The following is a 26,727-nucleotide window of genomic DNA, read 5'->3' as shown; positions in this document are numbered from 1 at the left end:
TTCCCTCTGCAAACCCCCCCCCCCCCCCCAAGTCGCGACGACACCCACACATAAATACATCCTGCAGCCTGACGTGGTGGTACATCCCTTCAACTACGATCATTGACTGCTTGTGTACCTGGTGACTCACTCGTGGACTTGCTTCATTCGAACCGTACGCACTTACTACAATCCAACGAGCGGTGCCTGAGTCACTGTTGGCAGCTCCCGGCGAATTGTTGAATTACACCTGCATCCGCGGTAAGAATTAGCTTTCTTCACACGCGAATTCAGTGTGACACCTGAGGAACCCTTGGCTTGACCGCAGCAACGTCCTGACTCTGACCGGTTCGGTGCCTGACTGACACGACACGCCACTCTCCTGTCAATTGGCAAGTTGCTGTTGTGCTGTTGTACACCGTCTTGACCACTCGTCACTGGAAAACCTATTTCCACCATCTCTCATTCGACCTCTCATTGGCAGCTTACACAGTCAGATGACAAGGCCGGCATGTTCAGAGATTTGAAGATTTAAGAAGAGCCAGAAGCTATTCGACCCACCTGGGACCGTCTTAACAGACCACTTTGATCTTTTACTACTACCTACTATTACCACCACAACAACAGCATCACTTTACAATATGGCTACTGACCAAGGACGAAAAGAACGTCCGTCTCCCTTACAAACACCTATACCTCCGGCTTCGGGCTACACCGATTCAACTGCCGTCTCACCTGCCCTATCTTCATTCTCCTCCCCTTCACGATTGCAGAATAAAAAGTTTTCAAGCTCCGTCTCTTCCTTACTACCATCCCCCGGGATAGGTATCACTATGGAGCGCACAGGATCTCTGCCAATTCAATTAGCAGGTGTCAAAGAGGAGCGCAGTAAAGATATTGAAGAAGAATACTTTGGTAAGTGCTTGCGACTCGCACAATGCGCATTCAATCATATATGACTAATAGTTGGGGATAGGGTTCGACCAAGTGTTTGAGCCTGATGGAATGACCAGCGAGGTCTACGACTTGACAGACCATCCTGTGTACTACGAAATTGAACCACCAAAGCGATTGCGCTCGGAGAGCCAATCGTCACGAGGGTTGTCAAGAATTGGATCTAGAATCTCATCTATGTCATCGCGATGGATGTCAACGGCGCGATCATCCGGGGGAACATATGTTACTGATATTCTGGACGACGAGTTGCGATCACGAGCCAATTCAGCCGCCTCGTCGACATCCCAAATCACCTCCATCTCTCAAGAAGTACTTCCGCCGGCAAGGACCTCTCTTGATAAGTCGCGTTTCAGCGGGCACAGCGTAGGAGCGATATCCATCGAAAAAGCCAACAGCCTGGCTGCCGACGAGGAAGACGAAGTTGGAGCCAAGGCCAGCACACCATTGCTTCCACCTGTCTGGAGTGAATTCCCATCTACCAATCCCGACTCGGAAATCGCGTCCCCATTACCATCTCCTACTGTCGCAGACGTGTTCAATGAGGAGGATACTTTGCCAGCAATGACAAGCACACGTACATCTATACACCGATCTCCGCCATTGTCCACGAAGCCTTCTGTATCGTCCTTGACAACAAGAGCTCGAGGTATGACTTTGAGGACGACAATCTCCGGCGAAGGAGCTCCACCTTTAGTCTTGACTGAGGGAGACGATGAATGGTCTGCCAAACTTGGACACGCCAACTTCACCATTCACCCAGAGCCATATATCCCCGAGACTTCTGACGCGAGAACATTCCGCCAATTTCGGGATGACTGGGACTTGGCGCGCACCAACTATGCCAAGCATCTCGTTCGCACGGGGGAGCACTACGGAGAAACCTCGATGATCTACAAGTTCACCAAGGAGAAATGGGAAACCATTGAGGATGAATGGAAGAAGAACTTGGAAACAATTGTCACCAATGATGTCAAGTTCGGCGCTATTCTTGGCTTGACCAAGTCCAACATGAGTCCCACCGAAGCCATCAAAATCCCTCGTATACACGACAACGAAAAGTTCCCCGAGCTAGGGGACGAGGAGATCGTCGGACCCATGTCAGTTGCGCCTGCCATTCACTCCACCCAGCGATGCAAGTCACCCAAGCGACGAAACGTGTTTCGCTTTTTGCACAACCTTGTCAACCGTCCTGCACCTGGCCTTGCCGCGACGCGTGCTTAACTCTTTTTTTTTTACATTACGACCAAAAGCAAACCATTAACGACCGTTACGACCTATGTTAGATTATAAAAAGCATGATGATTTTTACGACTTTACGATTCCGATGCTATCGGATTTACGCTCATTATACCACATTCCTTTACGACTTCCAGCGCGTTTAGATTACGCAGCGTTACGTTCCTTAAGCCACGCTCATTACGCTTAATGTTTTTTTACTTCGATGCATCCAGTCTGTCTGCTTTTGCGACTTGACTGGCTTTACGATTCTCTTCTCTGTGTCATATTTTTACCCATGACCTCGTTTTTACCTTTTGGCTATGGCAACCATACCCCTCCTAATCCGGCTACTACGTACTCACGAGAGTCGCGGGAGTCTATTTGATATGTTACGACTGTGCTATAAATCTGTTTCATATTGAGACATCATATCACGATGATCGTCTTTCATGTACTATTGGCTTGATTTCTATCTTGTCCACACTATGTATGTATGTTTACATAAAATGTCTAGGCAGCCCTAGACCAAACACCATAAAATTCAAAAAATCTTTCAAAAATTATCTTTTCACGCATTTAGTAACATCACATCATCATCATGACTAGTTGCTAAGTATTTATCTGATTTATTCTCTAGAGTGTATGTCGTATCTCATCATACAAAAAGTTTAAAAAAAAATATCAAAGGATGTATTTTTATTCATACCCAAAACTGACCCCAAACCTTCCTCGACTCCTCATCCCCTTCAAACCGAAATTCGACACGGGTAATATCCTCAAACCCCTCGGCGAGAGTCGGTTCTTCAAATCTGCGCGAAAAATCCGCGAATGCGATGCCTGGGAGGAGGGTGCGGGATTCTGGATTCTTTTTTTTTTTTTTTTGCAAAACATAAAAGTCAGTTACCGATATATCATTTTGCTAGGTTGCTTGGGCGGAGGGACGAGGGAGAAGGGGGGAGACAAGGGGACGAACGAGAGATGGATTCGAAGCCCTCACGGCGTCGTTGTGGCGACACAGGTTCGGCGGAGAGGTAAAGTATATACAGCGAATGGGGATTTGGAATTCTTTGGCTAGTTCGACCCAGTAGGCTCTTGTTTCGGTGTTGGCGTTTGTGTTGTCTTTGCTCCGTTAGTAGTGTAGTAATTCAAGAAGTAGGGGAGAAAAGAGGGGAGAGCTCACCAACGGCGACGGAGTGGCCTGCAGTTAGGTGGTCTTTTGCGACTTTGATGCACTTTTGACGCTGTTATCTAGTTAGCGACTGCGAACTACTAAGGAGAGAGGAGGAATGGCGCACCGTTTTGAGGATATCTTGATTCACGCGCTCATAGCCCGAGGGTTTGAGATACTTCCAGTAGAAGGTCGATTTGCCGGCACCAGGACTGCCGCAGAATATGACCAGTTCGAGAGGATGTGATTTGGAGAATGTCGATACAACTATGATCGTTAGATCGCATTTAGCGGCGCAGAAAAAGGTAGATCTACTCACCAGGAGCGTCGGGATCAACGTCGAGATATGCCTTGGGATCAAACTGTCGTATAACCTGCTCTGGACTAGCATCAAGAAAGAACTCCTCCGGCGTGTAAAACCTGATAGACACATTTGCCGCAAAGTCCCTACCCCCCGTTGTCAGCACCAAACTCTCCCCACGAAGGCGATGGAACAACTCACCGATCAACACAAGAATGATCCCCCGGCCGTCCAGCAGCATCACCCACAAAAAACGACTCTTCCAAATCCACTCTCCTATCATCAACATCCAAATCATAATCATCCAGAAACTCCTTCCACATGCCCGTCCTCGGCTTGCGGTATTCATCGTATTGTGTAGCTGCATATATGCTTAGGGGAATATCGAGTTGACGCATGACTGCTAGCGCTTTCTCTTTGAAGTTTGACAGACTTTTGGATTCGGAGCGGCCGGCTTTGAGGTCGGTTTGGATGCTGATTTTTTTCTGGTTGGAGAGTATTATTATTTGGTATCCATCGACGTTTAACTGTTTCAATTTCTCGGGCACTTTGGGGTTCCACCATTTCCAGTCAGATGAATCTCGTGCGAATCGGTTTCCGGAGGCTGTGGCTATTAATGTCGAGTCCTGGAGCAATCAGCATAGAGATCATGCCGCGGCCGGTACAATAGCACATACAAGATCAAATGCCGCGACTTTCCGTCTCTTCCCCGGTTGTGTTTGTGCATTCTCGCCTGACCCCGAAGCATACTTTCCGGCGATGAGGCTTTTGTTGACGATCCTCCAAGTTATTTTCTCCGGTTTCTTTTGTGAGATCGGGGTGAAGAAGGAAGCGACGGCGGTTTCTAGTATTCAACCAATAAAAGATTAGAAGTCTTAGCTTGGAATGTGTTGAATGGGTGGACTCACTAGTCGTTGTCGACTCGACTTTGCGCCGGACGGGAGGCGGAGACACTCCGCCTGAAGAACTCAACCTTTTCATCCCAAGACTGGAGAAAGTTCTAGCCTGGAAACTCCAGTTCTGAATAATCATTCAAGTGCTATGCGACGATGAAATATAAATGGCGATGTCACTGAAAGTGGTAGTATTGTGTAATCGATGAGGTCAAACTAATAATCATCCTAGTGACGGCGGGAGACGCGCCCACGCGTTAAGATGTCCACGAAGTCACATGCTCAATTTATCAATCAATCTCGACTACTTCCTCCCGTCACCTCCAACCAGCTCTACCATAGGAGCTATACATGAAATGTGAATATTAAACCAATTTGATGATTTCTATATATGACTAACTTTTTATCCGGGTATCATGCAAAACAAAACAAGCTCGAAAATGAAGCGTTCCTCACATCCAGACGGTCTATTTTACCCTCGTATCCAACGACAACCGATCAGCCTGTTCCAGCTTAACGGCGGTTTTGAGTTGATCTCTCAGTGAGTAAAGACCTTGTATAGCTAATTCAGGACTAGTTCCGTCCTGAACGGTAATTGAGGCCTGTAAAAGATAACTTCCACTTGGGTCTAGTAGAGTCAAGTCCTTCAGAGGTGGGAGAGTTGTTCGTGGTGATTGCACAGTCTGAGAGGCCTCTGGGTAGTTGAGGACTCGGTGAAGGAATATTGTTGTATCATTGTAGATAAACACATCGCCCTCGATCACGTACTCATTAACGAATCTAGACAATAGTCAGTTCGAGACCACAACTCGAGAATCGGATATAGGAACATACGTATACCCCCACGTTTCCATCACTTTGATGATATCTCCTTGCGGCAGAACAGCATTCGCCATCAGCCTCGATGTAACACCCGACCTCGTCCCAGCTTCGGGAATATCCCTCCACTCCATCCTCCAAAACTGCGACTCATAATCATACCCATCCTCCTGGTCGGTCAAAGAAGAAGCGCCGAAATCAGCTTCATTCACAACCCCAACCACTCTCACATAATACGTAGATCCATTCAGCATTTTGAATAATCGTTGAATTTCGCCGCCTTGAACATCTTGGCTGCCCCCTCCCAGCCGCGTGTTGATGCGGGTTGCTTTGCGGTTGGCTTTGAAGATTAGACGTCGCTCTAGGCGGTGGCGGGGCTGCATGGCTGTGAGGCCGGATAATTGTTGGAGGAGTTCATGGTGTTGTTGAGCTGGGACTGGAGCGAAAAGGAGGAATTCATGCATCTTGTTACTTTTTCTGTCTGGCTTGTCGAGATGGGTTGATATGTTTAGTGGAGGTTGTGTCTGTTGATTTGCTGAAGCTGTGGAAGCGGGTACCGACGTAAATGGTTAGCTGGTCTGGTGTCTCTTTGTCCAATGAGAATGATATATGGGATTAGCTAATCATGGGAGCTTCTGATTGGCCAGCAATGTACTACTACGAGGATGTACTCTGACAGATTCTACAAGCATTGTTCTATCTGACCAACGAAACAAATCTGGCTACGAAAGATACTCAATCAAGCAACTGACATAACATCAGGTGTCCAGCTGGAACGAGAATACATGTACGATGATTCGACATGATTGCACAAACCATACGTATATGTGGCACAGTCATCAGGTTGATGCCGGGGCAAAATTGAAGCCTTTCAAGGTTGCTTACCAACATTACTGGCGGAATCCTGAGCACAGCCGGATGGATACGCCTTGCGAAGCGCAGTAAAAGATGTTCCCTCAGCCTGGTTTGCTTATGGGTATATGAACGAACAAACATCCTCCTACGATCAGGGTCACCTAGTCTTCTTCATCTTTTTCATACAGCACTTCTCCTCATTATATTACTTACTCAAGTCCCTTACAAGACCACTTGCTGAAATACCTGCAGTATGGCGTCTCGATATTCTCCCAAAGATGAAGCTCTTCAATTCATCCAGGGACTCACCAACCGACCACCCAACGATGAATCCCTCCTCTGGGAATCCTTCCAAGCAGCAGGCTACAGCAGCAGGGACGGAAATAAGAATCTCGCTCTCCCTGGAGATGCTGCTCTCAAGTTTTATCTCATCATGGAAGGCCGTCAGAGACAGTAATGCAGAGGTACGAGGCATCTTTTTGAAACGCTCTGTTGTTGAGCACATCCCAACTGATTTAATTGAGATTAGAAAGAATCAACGACGTGGTTTCTTCCATAGCTTCAAACGACAACCTTAGCCGAAAGGGATTTGAGCTCGGGCTTGAGAGGTACATTCAGGGAAACCCAGCTCAGAGAGGGAAGGTCTCCAACGGTACCATGGCTACTACATTAGAAGCCATTATTGGAGCCATGTTTATCGACAGTGGTTTCGATTATGCCGTTCTTTCCGATGTCATGGCTCGCTTGGGTCTGGGATGGCCTCAATAGTCATCCCATCCATTACTGTAATTAAATGTTGACGTCCCCGGTGTTTCATGTTAGGATAAAGGTATCCAAAGGGTTTACTTCATGTTAGTTATTTGCCGGAAAGGAATCTGTATCATTTTGTCATGTTTGCATCTCCTGGAACGGTGTTCTGTAGGACTAGGAGCTAATAGAGATTGCCTTGGAGTTTGGTAAGATGCACCCGGGCCATGCCATGTCCGCACGAGAGAGGTGAGAGCAATAGCGCATTCAGTATGTGAAAAACACATGTTCCATATGAATATCCAATTTGACAGACTCGATCAACTCGGAACCCTTTACCCTAATCAATAGTCCTAACCACTACCGGGGGAGGTCGGGTCTCCATGCCGTATTCAGTATGGATAACCCTTGGCTCGGGTTAGTGTCTTCACTCAACACACGAACAACTCAAACGTAGGGCGCGCATCTGCAGATATCAGATGGTTTTGGGCAGAGGAAACTAATCCGAAACGCTAGAGTGCCGGCTATATGCGTTGGGTATACATTTGTATCAGTTTTCAGACATGTGCATGGCACTATTAGTACGTATCTGCTTGTCCGTGGGGTCCGTGGCTGCCAGGAGACTTATTTCCCCGCACGACCAAATTAATTTACCTGGCAGCATTTGTGTCGGTTTTTTTCTGACGACGGCTGTACTCGCCAATCGTATTCGCCGTTGCATGTGAAACGATTGATTTGATCGTGATAAGGGCTAGTTAGTTGGGGGAGAACGCCATGGAAGGAACAGTAAGTCCGAGCTATCAATACAGTCCACATTGTACACTGTGTACAGTTGCTGGTAGGTCCAGACCAGGCTCCAGATACGTAGTCGAAAGATGAAGAAAAAGAAAGGAGAAAAAGGAAAGAAGATAGACAGCATCGGAGCAGATGATTGGGGGTGTTCGTGGGGAAGGAAGCTATGGTCGTTGATGGTTGCCTAACTGGGAGCTCCCGGTGTGCTTTGAGAGTAAGAGCAAGAGCTCCTTCCCCCGAACCGCGGCGGCCTCACGCAACCTCCTCCGAGCCAGCCTTGACTCGTGCCTCAACATACAATGCACTTGCTATCCCTCTCTCTCTCTGATTATTTATCAATTAATTATCCCCCCCAACCTCTTCTCATCAATAATTGTCTGATCCATCTAATCCCACCCATCGTTCGCTATCCAATCAACTCCGTACTACTACACTGCTAGATCCGTCTATTACCGCTCGACTTTATCTTATCGGCCTTTTTCCGAGCCCATTGCATAATCACGCTAACCAAAAGCCCAGCGGGCACCAAGCGGGCTATTCCGGAACCGAAAAAACATCCAACAACCACATATTGAATTTCTTCAACCTCTTTCCAAAGTTTCCATTGCTTATTGGACCTTGAAGCGCGTCGTCGTCTTGATCGTGCAGGGAAAAATTCAGTCGAAATATTAAAACAACAAACAAAAAAAAAAAAAGCAGCAAAAATGCGTACCACAGCAGTCTTGAAGAACGCCGCTCGCACTCCTTTGATCAAGTTCCTCGGAAAGCGCACGACGCCAGGTAAGACGGAATTCACCGACCTCGACGTACTCCGCGACGTGTTTTCTATATCAAATGCTAATTTTGCATCAATTGGATAGTTTCCGTTGACCACACCCCTCACGTTCACCCTGCTTCTCCCTCTCAGAGTCTCCCCGACTCCTTCGCCTTGTACCGAGCCAAGGCCCAACAGCATGGACCTCTAAACACTCCCGGCCGCGCCTCATCTCGGTCGTACGGCGCAATTGGCGGCTCTCCTGGTATTGCTCTAGGTCCCATTGAGCCTCGCAAGGGCGAATTCTTTGATCGTGATGAATTGCCTCCTCGCTTCCACCGTCTACCCTGGAGCGAGTTGGAGATTGAGGCCGTTGAGACTGGCGGCGCTAGTCTCTACAACTAAGTGACGGCACAAGATAAAAAAGTTCGGCACCTGTGACGATGAGAGGTGCTATATACGCAGCATGATTTGGCGAAAAGAGGAACAGATTTGATATTATCCTTATAGAAGATAAAAGTTTAAATTGGATGAGAGAGGAGAACGCGGGGAGGACACGGAGTATCAAGGCCATCCCATCCGATGCTCGTGTGCACTGGGTGCTACGAAGCACAGTCTGGACAATATTGCAGTCGCTGCAATTACAAACCCTCGCTTCGCCCTCCCGAATCATCATTTTCGACAACTTGGTCTAACCGATTCGATATCGACCAAGCGACCGAGAGTCGATTGAATTGATGCATGACGCGCTCCATCTTCATGAGAGCTGAACCTCGGAAAAGAAACATCCCTGCATTTTCACATTCTTATATTGTCTTCCTTCCTTTCTTTCTTTCTTTCTTTCCTTCCCTACCTACTTGTCCCGTATAATGCATTCAGTTATATTTTGGCGTGCTGGTGTTCGCCTGTTTGTTGATGTTTTCCGAGTTTACTACTCATGGGCGGTCTATTAGTTATACCATGTACATAGTTCTGTTTCCCTCTGTCGGTCGTTTATTAAGAGCGACGTGAATAACAAAATAAGCATCCATTACCCCATATTGTCTACCACCTCGCGTAGTCACAACCAAACGAATATGAACACTGATTCCTAGACCCGACAGAGAATGCACTCGGCGCTCATTCTGTTTGTCTATCGCATTCAATGTTCCTCGATGTAGTTTGAATTGTCTTCTGGACACGAATCGTCCAGATGCGTAGCATCAAGGTAATTACTACTTGCACACACACACACACACAGAGAGAGAGAGAGAGAGGGAGAGAGAGAGAGTCTTGTGAGATCCAGACACATTCGCCTACTAATTTAATCAAATCAAATGCATAATAGCCACATACAATATACCAACTACGTAGTATACCTAGGTATATAGTACAGTACGAACATATCACACAGTACCTATACATGTACATATGTAGAATCGCGACGAGTCCATCAATATGTCTGGTCAATTGTACCTAGGTATCCTAGCTAGGTACCTCAAAGAAATCGAGATTCACTCCTCTATGAAGTCCTACCCATCAGACACATCTATAAGTTTGGAATACCTAGTTGGATGTTTCGAGTACATTGTCCTGGCCCTGGTCTGTGGTAATTAGTTACTACGTAACGACAACAAATACGAGGACAACGTTGTACCTAGGTATGTTATGCATGGAAAGACCCTTAACGTTATCAATATACCTGTATATGCATCTACCTAATAAAGTAATATTGAATATTGATACATGTAGAAACATTGAATGTACTTCCAAGGTTGAGATGGTGAATCGGTCAATTGCACGCACTGATTGATGCAAAATGGTTTGTTATATACATATATAACAACAAAAAAGAGGCGATACAAATGTAAGATTTTTGTTGAAAAAAAAATGAAGAAAAAGAAGCAGATAGCCACAATGCTGATGACGCTGAAGCCCTTGTCTATGATATAATCACAAAAAAACGCCAATGATTTTTTTTTGCAAGAAAGAAAACGAAAGAGAAAAAAAAAATCCAACACGCTCTGCCATGTTATATAGTATATATGCTGGGTTTGAATCAAAATACCTCCCGTTGGACAAAATAGAAAAAAACAAGATTTGAAGTCGGGCACCTTTGCAAATGCAGACAGTATTCCGCCTCAATGCAGTAATACAGTGTGACTTGGACCGCCCAGAATCAACGCTATGATGTGAGCCAGGGCTATCTCAGCCTAGCCATGAAAAAAAAAGTCAAATCAAATGTCGTAAAGAAAATGCAATGATGTTATCAATTCATCAATTCGTCATGCTCATTCCGAGTTTTAATGTGGAGAAGAACCGATGATCGACTCAAGCTCAAGCTTGAGCGCTGCCATATTCTTGTTGTCGTCTCGAATTTCTCCATGTGTCTAACCACATTCGAGACGCGGCGATTCATTCCTCCCATCTGCCATCGCGACTGGAGCTGCCGGGCCGCTTCTTGAAGCCCAGCTTCGCTCCCATCTTTTTCCACGTGGTATCAGACCGGCTTCTTGGGCTGTAGCTCTGTTCACTTCCGGGAGGTGTTGTGGGCGGGGTCATTGGATCCATCGCACTTGGACTGGACGATAGAGAATCGTCTGTAAAGACGGGCGATCCAGAGTCGCCGCTAGAACTGTAGCCTGACAGGTGACTTCCCGTATTGACTAGCGCTGCAACTCGAGCGGATGAAGACATGCGGTGATATGCAGAATCGTCTCTTGATCCACCCGAAGACGGCCTTTGAGAACGAGATGTGGCCCGTCGAAGTCGATGTGGACGGTCTTCAATGTAAGGAGTTTCCATTCCAGAAGGCATCTGAGACCCGAAAGTCTGGCTGTTCACAAAATGGATGAATATCGATTCCTCCATCAGATCATGCATAGTTCGTACGGCAGGATCTAGTAGTTCCGGTGGCGGAGCCACCACAGCATGAGCGTTGGCGAGTAAAGGGTCTCGAGCGGCTGATGAAAGGTTGATCTCTCGAGGTGCACCTGGCGCGATATAGGCAGATATTAAACGTCGCCAAAGCGTGATCAATTGTTGCGTTTGAGGGGCGTCAGCGGGAACTATGCTCTGGCCAAGCATGCGGGCAACGGATAGATATGAGTCTCGATATCGCTTTGCTTCCATGGTAAACTCTAATGTTTCCAAGCAGTGATTTTGGGAGAGATACGCCATAAAGGCCGAAAGTGTATAAGGATAGGGAGCGGTATTGTTCAAAACTTCATCAAGCGTAGGGCGAGCTGGTGGGAAATTCCCAGCCGGAATATGTAGGCTCAATGGCCTAGAACCCATCGCCCGAGCTTTGATAGAGTTGAAATCAAATGACAGTGTAGGCGACGAAAACTTTGGTGTAGGATCGGGTGTGAGAGTCCTTAACGAATGCGGCATATGGTAGATGTTTCTCGCAATCATCGCGTATGTAGGTGTAAGTGTGCGTAATCGGCCAGCTCCCACTCTGGTCTCCTATCCTCCTTCTCCTCCAACCACGACTCTATACCCTATATCCTGACGAGTCGTGACGTGATCTTATATTGGCATCTGCAAACGAATTTTCACTGATTATCTTCTTTTCGTTGTAAATAATAGTGCATCGAAAGCCAATCCCTCAATATGACGGGAGACTTGACTTCCAAAATACTAGTTGCTCTCCGGGTGGTGTAGAACAATAGTGTGACAGAGGTGTGGGCAAGTGTGGATCCTAAAGTGAGAGAATTAGTCAAGGTTCAACGCTTATATGAAAACTAAGAAGCAGAACTGCACAAAACGCATGTGTATATCTATGGATGTGATGGGGACCCTGACTGGTCCAATGCACTCGAGACAACACGAGTTGATTGGAAGCGCTCGAAAAGGGGAGGGGCAGACAGGGATTGGACACAAGCGCAGTTGAGTGGTTGGTGGTGGGAGAGCAATTCCATGCCGCCAAGTACTTTTAGATCAAACGACAATAGCCATAACGTGTTTAACGATCAGACTAAGCCGATTGTTGTGAGCAGCAGATTTATTCCATTCGCAATCAGAAACCACTGCGATCGCTGAGATCGTGGTGTGGAGTCAGGATCGGCACTCGCGGGAGCCTTCTTTTTGAGTCTGCAAGTAACATGACGACCAAGAACTGGAATGGGAAGACAATTGTGGCCGATCTGCTGTTCCCTGATACTCTCTGTGTATGCTTTCCCCGCTAGGCTCAAGGTATCACCATTGGAATGCGAAAGCACACGCACCGTTACAGGCCGGTACGTGGTCGCTTTCTCGGCTCTAGGCAATACACGGAAACTTGAATGAGGGGCTGTACAGTGGGGAAGCTAGGGACAGGGTAGCACCAGGGTATAATCAGAACAGCGGTGGTGATCGCCTGTAGACAGTATGACGTTCCGCACGCACTTCCGTGCGATGGAAAATGAAAATGCATCTGAGTTGGCCTCTTCAGGAACCGGTCCAGTTGATGAGTTTAGAGAGACCGCTGGCGAATATGTCGATAGCATCGCCATAACCATACCCACAGTTAGACATCACAACGAAATGCGACACCTGCGTGCGGGCGAATCCGGACGATGGAGGCCGACTAGGGTTGAAGATGAGACTGAAATCCGAGACAGGGACGAAGATCTAATATAATTCCTAGTCCAGGCGTGGGTCGTATGCGCGCTTCACCCCTTCCCACTGGTCGGTTTGCCTATGCGTGTCTGCTCCTATTCATGCGCTCAAGACAGAACAGGCAATAACAACGTGCTGTGTCTGCTGTGTCCCACTGGGGTTGCGAAGCCAACAGATAGGCGCCATTCCCAAATAGGCATATTGTGATAAAGTTGCGCGACAGGGTGCAAAACGGACTGACGAAAAACAATAGAAGCAAAAAAGAACAAAACTAATGCATGCTTACCTTAGATTATTGGTGCACTGCAGCTGGGGAAGAAAATACTCTGCAACCGAAAACTGCGTCGAAGAGAGTCGTGCAAGCAAGGGGATGGATGCAGATGATCGGTAGAAAATAAGCCTGTTTTCTAAGACGGGCTAATGTGCTTTTAATGCAGGCGGGCGGCAGGTCGTCACGCTTAAATAGAATCGGAGTAGAGGCGAGTCAATTGAATGAATCGGCGCGGGATTGTTGGGATTGAGAACGAGGATTGTGATGGTAATGATGAATTCTGGAGTGAGACAGATATAGTACCTGGTCAAACGAAGGCCGAGGAGAGAGAGGCGTAGAGAAGTCGTGGAGAATGGACGACTTGTTACACCAAGACCAGGTAGCTGTTGTGCTCGATGTTGCTTTTTCCAATCTTTTCGGTCGTATGCAGAGAAACCAGGAAAGAAAAGAAGAAAAGAAAAAGAAGAAGACAGAAAAGTCGCAATGATTACCGATCCAGGTAGGCGCCAAAGGCAGGAGCTCAAAAGCGGCAAATGCGATCCCGGAAGGTGGATGGAGGTTGCTGTCGGACAAGCAACAGTCGAATATTTCCCTCTTTCTGAGCTGCAAGCGAGCGCAGGGAGATATGTACGTATATGTATATGTATATGTAAGATATTAATCAATCAATCAATCAGGCACTTGTTGTGTGAGTGGCGAATCTGGCGATGGATCGGAACGATAGGAGCTGCCTGTACGGTGTCCACCAGCGATCGGACGTGTCTGGAGCCCAAACCTACGAGTAATGATGGCGCAAATTGTTGCAGGCTGAACTGAACCCACGCGAGAGTGTTGGGAATAAGGCAATGGCTTGCAGCTTCCCTTGCTTTTCTGTTGCGGTTTGCCCAGTGCCGGATATCTTGTAGCTTTCTGTCTGGTAGCTTCCCAGTTGACTTACGACAGAGCAGGTCAATCTTCCAGACGAGTAATGTCCAAGTGACAGGGGTCTTGTCCGGGCTGATGGTGGCACTATGCAGAGATCAGAAGAGGGCGTTGGTTTAATAAATTAGACCACGATCAGACGTGGGACAAAGCTAATAGTAAAAGAGGCTTGCAGTTCGACAGGTGACTATCGAGAATCCAGGATAGTCTGGTTACTACTCCAGATTTCTTCGGGCCTGTTAGCTTTGACAAAGTCACTCGTGCAGTTCAGAGTTAATTATCATAGTTTGAGTAGCGTGACTTGTTGCTTTAAAGCCTAACCGAAGTTACATAACTAGTACGTCCAGAGTACACAACAAAGACGACAGAGTCAGACAAGCGACACACCGGTCTGGCCGAGGGCCCCTTTACCAAGATCCACCGATGGAACAGTCTCTCCGAGTGGGATTTGCAAAGGAGTGGAACCGGCGGTCGTTGGTTCCCTCTTTTTTTTTTGAGTAATGTCTACGAACAGAAGGTAGCACGCCCCCAGTCCACCCCAAGTTCGTTCCTTCTTGCCTGTGGCCGTGTACACGTTGTGTGGGTACGGTACTGGGTAGGCGATAGCACTAGCCGTCTAGTCGATTAGCCGGGTCCATTTTCCACAACTAGTTTATGCACCGTACTGCATTACAAGAAATACCACACCACCACGGTCCATCGGCAGAGGGACACGAGATTCACCGACGATTAGTCTGCCTTCCAAATCTTTCGCGCTAGTCCGTCTACAGACCTGGGATCCATAAATTCCCGTATTCCATCCAATCAGACCCCCGAAGCTGTGTGACTTTCCCTGCAGCTTACGTCAGTGGCGGCTGAGCAAGAGTCAGAAATTCTTTCCAGAAGGCCAAGCGAAGGAGAGGATGGAGAAGGAAATTCGCCCGTCGAATCTACATCGAATCAGCGGGAGAAGAAGCCTAATATAAAGCCCAGCCAATTGGGTGCCGCTCCCTTGTGGATAAATGCAAAAGAACCAATGGAACGGGCGGACCAATTTTTTATTTCGGCCAATAACCGCACAGTGTTTGTGGCTTTGTCTTGATTTTTTTACGGACCTTGGGGCCGTCTTGTTACTCTTGTATGATCGTGACGACGTGACCATTTGTATCTTGACCGTGGGGGTCGTTCTGATTTGTCCAATCAGCCGGCTCTCTTGCTAACTTGACCGTAGGATGAGGCCGATGAGCGTCTCGGAGTACAGCACGCTTTCCAGACACTCACCACTGCCTGACGTTGAGCAATTCTGAGTCATCTCTAGACTTCAATTACGCGGCGCAACCCTCACCAATTAACTTAGTAACTAACTACGTACTTCTGTAACTTAGCTAGCTCACTAGTGGACAGAACACGTAAAACGAATGCTGACCGCAATCAATGATTAGCGCATCCCGCTTATCGGATGACGCCGTCTCAAACCGTCAGCCCGACCCTCAATATTTTGTCGGCTTTCACTTCAATAGAGTCAATTAACATTGGGATCGCTGTCGGATTCTCGATTATACAAGGCGCATTATCTGCACATCTTTTGTGCTTTGCCTCGCGGAGGATATTTCTCGGCTCAAGATAATAGAGTTGACTACCGGCATACAGCGTGTCTCAAAAATCCCGACGGTGTGTCTTCTTTCACGATTCTTTTTCTTCTTTTTCGCCACAATCAGGTATCCTTGAATGCATCGTTGAATCCTGCGGTGAAGAAAGCGAGAAGGTTTCCCAATTTTTTTTTTTTTTTTTTTACTTTTCTTTCTCTCCCTGTCTCTCTCTCTCTCTCTCTCTTGTTTTTGCCCTTTCTTATGCCACTGTGGATACCAAAGGACTTACCAAAGAACTAATGCACCTTGGTCCAAAACGGAGCAGGTCAACTATAGCACGCAATTTATAGCAAGGGTACAACAGAGTAGAAGGTTAGAAGATGGATCTCGATGGATCTTCTAGCGCAACTCTGAATTTTTTTTTCTTCTTCTTCTAGAAGCATGCCTTTATAGGCCTAGCGCTTCAACATGACCCACTCGTCTATTCATACGCCAAACCCAAAACAGATCTAGCCCTAAATTCTGCGGATGGATCATGGCCGTGACCTGACTCGAGAGCCTTGAAGCCTACAGAGTACTCCGTATTGTCTCGCTTATCTCCTGTGCCACAATTTAAACAGTCGACAATTTGACCCCCCCCCCTTGTCAATAATACGCCAGGATTCTAGAAGTCAAAAAAAAGTGAATTTGTTGCCATCGTTCAACGTTTAGAAATTTTATCCGCCGTTTGAGCAATAAATCTCCGAATCACGTTCCTGATCATGCCCCTGTGGTCATCGTGCTTTACTCGCTTTGTCCTCAACCCCCGAAAGGATCGATAGGTTTTACCCGGTTGCCCAGAAATCGCGATTAGGGTGGACACTAGCCATATCTACGTACCGTCGTAGACTCGAAGTACGTACATACATACATACCATTAGTCGACGACGGGGCTGTCAAAATCTGTTAGTTGTCACGCCATCATCACGGTTTACCGCGCATATTGTTTCCTGACTCGGTGAACTCGCACGAGGCCAAGGTCAGCCCAAAACAAACGCAACCGGTAACAAACAAATTCAACGGTTCGTAACAAAGAGAAGCAATCAGACGTCGATTCCTGTCCGACGGCGTGGAATTCGAGTCGTCACTTAGACGAAGTAGTCTTTGTCCATATCCATTGTAGTGATCTTTATGGCACGTGGATGCCCCAGCTGGACGCCTGTCATAATCTCAGTTTGTATGCTCAAAACAAAGAGGGAGACCTGTTCAGTTGTTTTTACTAGAACATTCAACTTGTGGGACAATGTTGCTCTCGGATACCAAGCCATGACTCACTACGTACTATTTTCTGACTGTGATCAGGCGCGCCAAAGAGGTCTCGAGGCCCTAAGCGTTGTTCAGACACTTTACTACGTACAATCCATCTCAACCTGCAGCTCCCTGTCCAACAGACTCGGGGTAAAACAAGCATTTTCTAAGCCGATCATCAATCTACATGTGCTCTAAATAACAAATGCTAGGTCTACCCTTGACGATGTTTAATGTTATCCTTTGCTTCCAAGGAAACCCAACAATGTAATTTATTTGATTGGCTCAAAGCGACAAATTAGAAAGACTATCGTTTCAGCTGTTGGTGGTGTTTAGGCCGTCCTATTTGAGCGGTACGCCAAATCAGTTCTAGTAGCCTAGTTAGTACTGTAAAACAAATCAGTGACATATCAACAATCTGGCCAATGAATGGATATCTATCGTTTAGCAACTTCAGCTGAGCATCCACAGCATACGTTGTACGTTGGTATGGAGTCACTCATATGTAGTAGACTCTGGAGTAGTAAACATTTGAATATGTAGTGATAGATGTTCAAGTCTGGAATTTGGAAGCAACAAACAAACCCTTCAAAATCCATCATTCATATAGAGTATACAAGACCACAATACAGACACGAAAGTGGCAGACTTCCAGTTTCACTCGTCTTGCGATGAAACCCACAGCACAAATTCCAACCATCAGTGTCCACAGCCAAGCCAGCCTTGCTGGTCTTTCTTAATGGGAGGCCTCGGACTGCCACAAGCGGTGTGACTACGGACAATCGCTCTACTAGGAGCACTACGCAACAACACTAATATCCCCGCTATCCTGGCCTCTGACCGCTATGGCCAGGGTCAAACCACAGACCGCGATCCAAAGGACGAACTGCAGACCCAATGCATGGCCATGACTGCCTCGAAGTCGTACACGACCTCCACTGACTAATTAACGTTACCCATATCATCATTGACAAAATGGCTGTATCTGACATCAGCGAACATGACTCTGGTGGTCCTAGTCTCAATCTCGATTGGATGGTGCGCTGGTTGGTTGTTGCTTCTTGATAGTGTCTCTTGAAAACTCCGATTTTGTCTCGGTCTTGAAAAGACCGAGATGCAGAAGGATTTGATGCCCCTGCTCTTCCCGTGGGTATAACGCCTGGGGCATTGTCACGGGAAGGTGCACGACGAACCTTTCATCCTGATGTTGGTAGTAAAGAAGGTCTAAGCCGGAAGAGTCTGGTGCAACCAGTTACCCCCCGCGAGAGGCGGCGGGTCCAGCTTGCAGGGGCTGGGTAGTCATAGACCCTATGTGACAGTTGTCGGTCATGATTTTGAGGCTTTTGCGGAGGAGTCAGCAAAGATGGGACGGCCGAAGCTGTTGACAACGATAGACACTAACCCGTAATATCATTGATATAGGTAGTAATGAAGGATTATTCAAGATTACTGACACGGAGAGTAAGGGGCCGGTGTTTGCGCCGGGCAAAAGGATAATCCAACGTTTGTGGCTCAAGATGAGACTTTATCCAAGGTGATTGATACTACATATTTACTAGCTAAGTCTACTGGATTAGTGTAGCTTACATATCTCAAACTATCCACTATCTATAACTCTCTCAATATAAAAGAAAGCCATCAATAGGCTAAATATTAATAATACAGTCATTGCAACATCCTTGTCATCTTAAAATTACCCTGGCGACCAACGAGCAGTTAGAATCGTTAGACCGGGTATACTGTAATATAATGGAATACAATCAAAGACTAAAACTTGACAACGAAAGCAATCAAAGATTATACATAGTAGTCAATGCATATGCAATCACGGCACGACTTCAACCAACGGGATCTCATGTCCAAAAATTCCAGGGTCCCAAGCTAAACTGCGTTAACAATAGCGTCAACAACTCAAGATGCCTCCCTGCAGTATGAGCTGCAAGAGTGACTGAGTTGTCTTCTTGAGCATCACCCAGGTCTTCGAATCACTATATTAGAGTTTAATTGACAGGTTTAGATCAAACAGTTGCGTAGATACTACAGAGTAAGTCAGATTAGAATCACATGCTTGTAGCCAGCATCAAGCCCTCATTGACCGTCTACTGCAGTCAGCACCATATGCGGAGTCTAGGACATACAGGCAATGATGACAAGAGCTAGCCCGGTGAAACCAGAGCACCGGAATTCATTCAATCGTTCAAACTATTCTAGTACAGTGCTAAATAATGCAACTACTGGTGTACTAGAGACCAACAAACCCCGAGAGCCTACAGCCTGCAGGTAACAGGCACATGACCATATTCTATTTCAGTACACACTACGTACTAATATTAGTTAGTGCGCCGTTCAGAGTGATCTTTCTCCATGGATTACCTAGGCAGGTCATGCAAGATACGCTTCGCTGGCATGGACTAGGACTTACGTAGTACTATGTAGGAATGGAGCAGCAGTGTTATCAAAAAAATGTGTTGCCTATATAGGAATCCAAGGTGCTACGTAAACCACGACGTATTGGGTAGGTATTATGCGAGGATGTAGTAGTCAAGGACCCTTAATATTGTCAACTAGTGCCCCGTAGTTAGTGGCCAGGTAACGTTCATACGTATGCTTCTCCATAACCATCCCCACGTCTATGACTTGACAGGTAATTGATCCTTATGGGGGGTAGAAACTATACTACGGTAGGAAAACAGTTACAGGCATCGCGGAACTAAATAGTCATTGAATATAGGTCGGGATCACATATATATGTAACGATGTATCCTAAGGTCGATTTATGATCAACATCTAGGATCTGAGTGAACATCGGATCCTTCTCGGTGTTCTCCGTAGAGTTACCGTCGCTTTCACCTGTTTGCAACGGATCCTACTTCATAGCAGGGTTAGGCATGAAGCGAGAAGGATTCAGATCCTAAAATCTAATTTCCTAACAGCGCCTCCAGATATACGCGGAGCTGACATATGTACTACGTATGCCGTACATAGTACCGTTTGAGAATAATTTCTCCGTTTCTATAGCCCTAAAATTTCCTTCGGTCGACGATCCCATGTTGGTAACATCGCCCGAAATGAGATCCCTTGAGGCTAAAGGCTAGTTAGTGCAAGGGTTTGGGGCCCCAAGGATTTTATATTTTAGTTTTCTATCGATTTTACTGTTGAATGTTTCAGGTTGTTTATTGAAGGGGTTCCTTCAGCTGGCTGGCTGGAGGATTATGATGATGGTGATGGTGACGACGACGACGACGATGAGGTGAAAATGGGGGCCGAAACGTGAGGTCTTTTTACATGTCTAGTTGACCATTACGAATGCGGATACAATATTCCTTGTGGATAATTGAAACCGTCAATGTTGTCAGAAATATATGAATCGGTAAGACCTCAATGGGGTAGTTGGATTCGAGGTTTTGCACTCACTAATTCTCCACATATGTTGGAAGGATTTGCGATGATGATGATGACCATTCCTTTGCTTATTTTTGAAGCAGACAGACAAAAGAACTACATCAGTCGGCGAAGTATCCCTCCCAGCATAGAGAGCAGTCCACCTGGGTACGCTCGACATGAATGATTATTCGGTCGCCTTTACTCATTCCTCTCATCTCCTTGCAGCTTTTCGTGATAGCTCCTAATATCCCTCCATCGACAATCAAGGCTTTAGCACACATTGGGTGTTATCATACATATGGATGCTCACTGAGCAATCTAGCAATCACAAGTGCTCGTTTTTTTCAAAGGCCTTTCAATAGGGAAACAGGAACAATGGTTGTCTCACTTACAGTTATTCAGATTGATTCAAAAACTGACTATTTAGCCATGCTCACTGACGGTAGATTATATCTAGATAGCCAGAGCAAATGGAACACTTCACTAGTCAACTTGATGCAGGCTGCATCAACCACCACCACTTCACCCCTGTAGTTCTACTAATTCTACCCCACCTTGTAGGCAGGCTCATACGTGTTGATGGCTATTCCTCTTCCTCATTTATGATTTCTCGCAATATCTGCTTGTAGGTACTTGGATACGATGGCTCAATCATTGCCACAGCTTGATAACTCGGACTATACCATTGGCTGGATCGCCGCTTTACCTCACGAAAGGTCGGCGGCGCAGTCGATGCTCGACGAGAAACATGCGCCACCTTTAAAGCACCCTAATGATGAGAATATCTACACCTTAGGATCAATCTATTGCTCAGGTGGGAAGCACAATGTGGTTATAGCTAGCCTTCCGCCGGGTCGTAGTGGTCCCACCCCTGCAGCAACAACCGCTACACATATGCTGTCAAGCTTTCCAGAGATCAAGTTTGGACTCATTGTGGGTATTGGGGGTGGCATTCCCAGTGATGATAATGATATCCGTCTTGGTGATGTTGTGGTTAGTCAACCTGACGGTCAGTTTGGCGGTGTTAGGCAGTATGACCGGGGGAAAGCAACTTTCCATGGTTTCGAGGAGTGCGGTGCATTGAATTCTCCCCCTCGGGCTCTTCTCAATGCTGTAGGTGCACTGCAAAGCAAACATGAGATGGAGGGCAGTGTGATACCCGATATTTTGGAGATTATGTGCACGAATTACCCGTTGATGGCTAAGCCGCGAGTAGGGCCTGGCTACGTTTATCAAGGCGCCGCAAACGATCGCTTGTTTAACGCAAGCTACAAGCACACCTCTAGTAGGAAGGAATGCAGTGAGTGTGATAATGCCGAAGAGAAACGCCGCCCAGAACGTCCTGATCAGGATCCTTATATCTTCTACGGCACCATTGCATCTGGAAATGCCGTTATTAAGGATGCACATATAAGGGATTTATTCCCAGATTGTCTATGTTTTGAGACAGAAGCCGCAGGCTTAATGAATGATTTCCCTTGCCTTGTTATTCGTGGTATAAGTGACTATTGTGATAGCCATAAGAATGATCGATGGCAAAGATATGCCGCGGCTACAGCAGCCGCATACGCAAAGGAACTGCTTTCTATTACGGACGTTACGGATGTTAGAAGTACTCCTGATGCGCGGAGAATTTCTTCTCAGCGTTAGTCTCTCATTCTCGGCCTCTGCTGTGTGGTATGGCTAGCAGCCAGGCTGATAAACACATCCTGATTTCTTACTGGTTTGCTAACTGATTAAAGTCCAGGAGATCAACTCGACCACTCAGAAGATTGCTTCAACTCTACAGCAAACCCAATTAAGCAAAGAGCGACAAGATATATATCAATGGCTGTCTCCACTCAACATATCAGCTCGACATAGTGAGAACCAAAAGACTCGGGTCGACGGTACAGGCCTGTGGTTGCTCGAACATGTCGAATTTGGCAACTGGCTTTCGCAAACCGTCAAATTCCAAACGCTCTGCTGTTACGGGGACCCAGGAGCTGGAAAGACCATACTCTCGTAAGCCACAATAAGATTTTTGTTTTGGCTTCCTATCTGGAAAAGCTGACTTGCATTAGGTCACTTGTAATTGATCACTTAGAGCATCTAGCAAGAGAATCAAAATCAGGGTTGAGCTATATATACTGCGACTATAAGGACCCAGAACAACAATCAACAGAGAATATCGTTGGCGCAATTATCAAACAACTATTAATCCAAATACCTCAGATTCCGGATTCCGTCGTAAGCCGATGCCGAGATAGGATGAATGCAGGGAAACCACTGAGCTTGGGAGATGCCAGCGAACTTTTTAGCATCATTTGTGCGCAGTTCAGCCGTGTCTATATCTGTCTTGATGCACTTGATGAACTACAAGAGAGCAACCTGCGGCGGATTTTGAAATGGATCCAGGATGGGCCATCGGTTCATATATTTCTCACAAGCCGGCCTCATATTCAGGACGTTGTCTTGGAATATCTTGAAAGTCAGCACACGGTCATTGTCAGGGCCAATGAGAGCGATATTAGACGTTTCATTGAACATGAGATTGGCGGACCCAACGATATAGCGCCTAGGGCTATGGATGAGAGACTGAAAGGGGATATATTTGCAAAGATACTGGGCTCGGCAAAGGGAATGTCAGTAAAGATGTGATTATATCCGTCGTTTTGACTTCCTACTGACAGCATTTGGTAACACAGATTTCTCCTACCTTCGCTTCAGGTCCGCACTGTACTTCAAGCCGTCACGAAACGAAGCCGAGAGGAATCGTTGGAGTCGCTTCCCTCCAGTCTTGGTGAAGCCTTTGCAGGAACGATTACTCGAATATTGCAGCAACCGAACTCAATGTCCGAACTGGCCAGGAAAATTATTCCATGGGTCCATTTCGCAGAACGGCCGCTTACTGTCGATGAGCTAGCTTCTTCGCTTGCGATCCACGATGACGATAATTCTTTTAATTCGAGGGGCATGCCGGATCCAGACATACTACTACATTGCTGTTATGGTTTGGTGGTGGTTGATCAAGAAACATCTACTATCCGTTTGGTTCATTATTCTCTAGCTGAATATCTATCTAAGCAAGAGGAGATATTCGGAAGTAATCAACAACAATGGCATGATCGAATCGCAACCGTCTGTCTCAGATTCCTCAACTTCTCAACCGCAAGTCACACAGAAGTCGTTCCGCTCAAATACGCCGCTACACAATGGGGTCATCACCTTCGCAGAAGTGACCAAAGACCAGGCATAGCGTTTGAAATGGCTAAACGGTACCTAGATATCGATTGCCAAAATCATATCAACTACTCCGCGGGATTGAAACTCTTGTGTGATTTCATGTACAAAACCAGGTTCCGTCGGGAACAAACTCCAGGTACAAGATATCCATTGGTTCACATAGCCGCCTTTTTCGGTCTTGATAAGATTATACTACAATCAAGCTGGACAAGGTCGGACCTGAACTCGAAAGATGTAGCTGGACGAACACCAATTGCCTGGGCCGCAGAGTCTGGTTTTCAGGATACAACTATGGCACTAATCAAGAAAGGTGCAACGGCATTAGATTGGGTGGATGATTTTGACCTATCGCCATTGATACTGGCTGCAATTGGGGGACATCGTGCAGTTGGGCAAACTCTGATTGGGAAAGGTGCTAAACCAAGATTTGACAGCAGTCTTCAAAGAACGACATCTATATGGGCTGCAGAGAAGAATGGGAACAATGATATGCTAGGGATGCTGGCTGAAAGAAGTGCAGCTTCAGGCTCAATCGAAAGTCTTGGAACATTGATGCGGGACACTGTCCAGCGTGGGAACAAGAATATGGCGGAAATGCTGATTGAGAAAGGCGCAGCAATAAATTCAGTCGACGGATCGGGAAGATCAGCGCTGATAACGGCCGTATACCGTGGAAATGAAGCCATGGTGGAAATGTTGATTGAAAAAGGGGCCGCATTAGATGTGGTCGACGATGCTGGAAGGACACCATTGGTGTGGGCCATAAGGACTGGAAAGGATTCGATAGTGAAGATGTTGGTTGAGAAAGGGGCAACTGTGAATTCAGCCAATATGGTCGGAAAGACAGCACTGATGGAAGCTGTGGAGAATGGAAGTGATAATATCACAAGAATACTGACCGAGAGGCATGATCTAGCAATAGATGCAGCTGACACGTGGGGGAAAACGGCACTGATGCTGGCTGCAGAGACTGGTAAAGATACTATAGCGAGAATACTGGCCGAGAAAGGGGCAACGTTGGATTTGGTCAACTCAATCGGTCAAACCGCATTGATGGTGGCTGCAGACAACGGCAAAAACAGTGTTGTAGAGGCGCTGATTGAGAAAGGTGCTGCTATAAACTTCATGAATGATTTTGGGGAAACAGCATTGACGTATGCTGAATTGATGGGCTATAGCAGTGTGATTGAGACCCTGAAAGCAAATGGTGCTAAGATAGTTGAAGCATGACCTCCATAGCTGATCTGGAGGGCAATACCGTATCCAATCGACCTGGGGGATTTTACGAAAGCAGGCAATCCTGCACGGTTGATCAACTAAAGCTGATAACGCGGTCTGGTCTACAGCTACCTGGTAAGATTAGCTGTCTTAGGGTTTATGTTCAAAATCTAGTTCTGGTTAGCCATGTCACCAATCTATATCCACGGATGTGTGTAAGATATATACACACACCAGCAAGGCCTTCTTACTTGGGCCAATCTAATTGACAATGGATGACCATATCTCGAGCGTATCGAATTGAAGCGCGGCTTTATCATGACCTTAGTTAGCCGGTAGACACATTCTGCAACCACCAACAGGGCCAAGAAGGATTTGGCCCCAGCATATGATCTTGAAGCAATATCACTTAAGGCTATGGGCTAGTCAGACATGCTGTGAATCCCCGCCTTGATATCTTCGCGATACAGGTGCATGCACATACGAATTCATAGGCTCATGGCAGATCATGCATGCGGTCAGACATCCATATCAATTTCAACCTCTGCATGATGCATATTCAAAGATACGTGCTATCATTGATTGCCCGTTCTGGCAGATAGATTATGCATCGTCGCTCGATATCTAAATCGGTGAACGTCTGCATATGCGATCAAAATCTGATTCGGACGCCCAAGGGCCGCCACCCTTACCCCGATTGCACGTATATGCGTTGTCCCATATCCCTCCCAAGGTTGTAGACACCGGATAGTATCCAGAGTATAGTCTACCTCAGAGTAATAATACAGATACTCATAATATGTGGCGTTGCCTTGTTTAGATGTATTACTAATGCCTACGAACTGCCGGTTCTAGCTTAGTGCTTGATTTGAGCACAGATCGATATCGATGGTCGAAATCTCGTTCTGTAAATCAATTTAATCATAAAACCGCTGTTTTATCTGAAAATAATACTGCCTTGGTGAATGGGTATGTGTGGTCAGCTGGCCTCAAGTGCCCAGGTGCGTTCTTCTGTGTATTCGATGTCTTGTGACATATCAACTGCAGGCAGATATATATATCTTGCAGACATTTAGCACCAAACCACACATCCCAACTATATGTGCCTTATTTAATGAGATACATGACATTCGTACAATGACAATGAAGTGCCAGTCTCACCTATATAATGCGCTATCCATGCGGCTGTGTACTGATCGTATCACATCACACAGCCACCTGGAGGCAACAACGTTCCAGTCCAATCCATGGGCAAATCACTGACGATAGAACAACAGCCCAGCCCGTCTTGGTGTCTAGCTAACTCCTCTAGGTCTTGATTATTCTTAAATACCTAGGTAATAGAGCGATGAATCTAGAATTTGACTTGTTCGCGTTTGGATTGTCTAGGGTGAGGGATCCTAATAGCGAGGGAGGTAGGTGGCTTAGGGCTTGGAGACGGAGCATTCGAATTCCTCTTGAAGACATCTACACAACCCACAAGTCTATCAACGGATGTACATTCGATGGAAAAGAAACATAAAAAAAAAAGAATATGACCCTTTATTTCCCATATTATTATATAATCTTCACTTTTTATAACAGGCTTTCCTTGTTTTCTTCTCTCTTTGTGGTACAATCCCACCCACCCACTCGCTTGACTCGATATGAAACAGACAGTGAAAAAAAAAAAGGAAAACAACGACTCTCAAAATACTCTTCTTCTATCATTAAAAAAGGGGGAGGTGGTAAAAAGGACGCCAGTCGAGCTCCGAGCTCGAAGACATGTAGAGAGGAAAAAAGGATGTAG

General features: G+C 46.4%; 6 protein-coding genes across 6 annotated transcripts; 4 read left to right on the top strand and 2 right to left on the bottom strand.

Annotated features, from left to right (window-relative positions):
* Positions 1-620: 620 nt before the first annotated feature.
* EYB26_001137 (uncharacterized protein) lies at positions 621-2,157 on the top strand (the record flags this gene model as incomplete). Its single annotated transcript, XM_054260448.1, has 2 exons — positions 621-894; positions 956-2,157. The coding sequence occupies 2 exons, from the start codon at positions 621-623 to the stop codon at positions 2,155-2,157; spliced, it is 1,476 nt and encodes a 491-aa protein (XP_054116423.1).
* Positions 2,158-3,073: 916 nt separating this feature from the next.
* On the bottom strand, positions 3,074-5,799 carry EYB26_001136 (uncharacterized protein; the record flags this gene model as incomplete). The annotated part of the gene is made up of 9 exons (XM_054260447.1): positions 3,074-3,273; positions 3,335-3,395; positions 3,450-3,589; positions 3,642-3,769; positions 3,825-4,249; positions 4,301-4,467; positions 4,532-4,643; positions 4,993-5,296; positions 5,351-5,799. The coding sequence occupies 9 exons, from the start codon at positions 5,797-5,799 to the stop codon at positions 3,074-3,076; spliced, it is 1,986 nt and encodes a 661-aa protein (XP_054116422.1).
* A 644-nt stretch (positions 5,800-6,443) lies between these two features.
* EYB26_001135 (uncharacterized protein) lies at positions 6,444-6,958 on the top strand (the record flags this gene model as incomplete). Its single annotated transcript, XM_054260446.1, has 2 exons — positions 6,444-6,633; positions 6,720-6,958. 2 exons carry the CDS (start codon positions 6,444-6,446, stop codon positions 6,956-6,958), a joined length of 429 nt encoding a protein of 142 aa, XP_054116421.1.
* Positions 6,959-8,433: 1,475 nt separating this feature from the next.
* On the top strand, positions 8,434-8,888 carry EYB26_001134 (uncharacterized protein; the record flags this gene model as incomplete). Its single annotated transcript, XM_054260445.1, has 2 exons — positions 8,434-8,509; positions 8,590-8,888. 2 exons carry the CDS (start codon positions 8,434-8,436, stop codon positions 8,886-8,888), a joined length of 375 nt encoding a protein of 124 aa, XP_054116420.1.
* A 1,989-nt stretch (positions 8,889-10,877) lies between these two features.
* EYB26_001133 (uncharacterized protein) lies at positions 10,878-11,879 on the bottom strand (the record flags this gene model as incomplete). The annotated part of the gene is made up of 1 exon (XM_054260444.1): positions 10,878-11,879. One exon carries the CDS (start codon positions 11,877-11,879, stop codon positions 10,878-10,880), a length of 1,002 nt encoding a protein of 333 aa, XP_054116419.1.
* A 9,258-nt stretch (positions 11,880-21,137) lies between these two features.
* EYB26_001132 (uncharacterized protein) lies at positions 21,138-24,950 on the top strand (the record flags this gene model as incomplete). Its single annotated transcript, XM_054260443.1, has 4 exons — positions 21,138-22,140; positions 22,238-22,499; positions 22,559-23,119; positions 23,183-24,950. 4 exons carry the CDS (start codon positions 21,138-21,140, stop codon positions 24,948-24,950), a joined length of 3,594 nt encoding a protein of 1,197 aa, XP_054116418.1.
* Positions 24,951-26,727: the final 1,777 nt, after the last annotated feature.

This window comes from Talaromyces marneffei, chromosome 1 (assembly GCF_009556855.1).
Source record: "Talaromyces marneffei chromosome 1, complete sequence".
Lineage (NCBI taxonomy): Eukaryota > Fungi > Ascomycota > Eurotiomycetes > Eurotiales > Trichocomaceae > Talaromyces > Talaromyces marneffei.
This window is presented reverse-complemented; position numbering and strand designations above follow the sequence as displayed.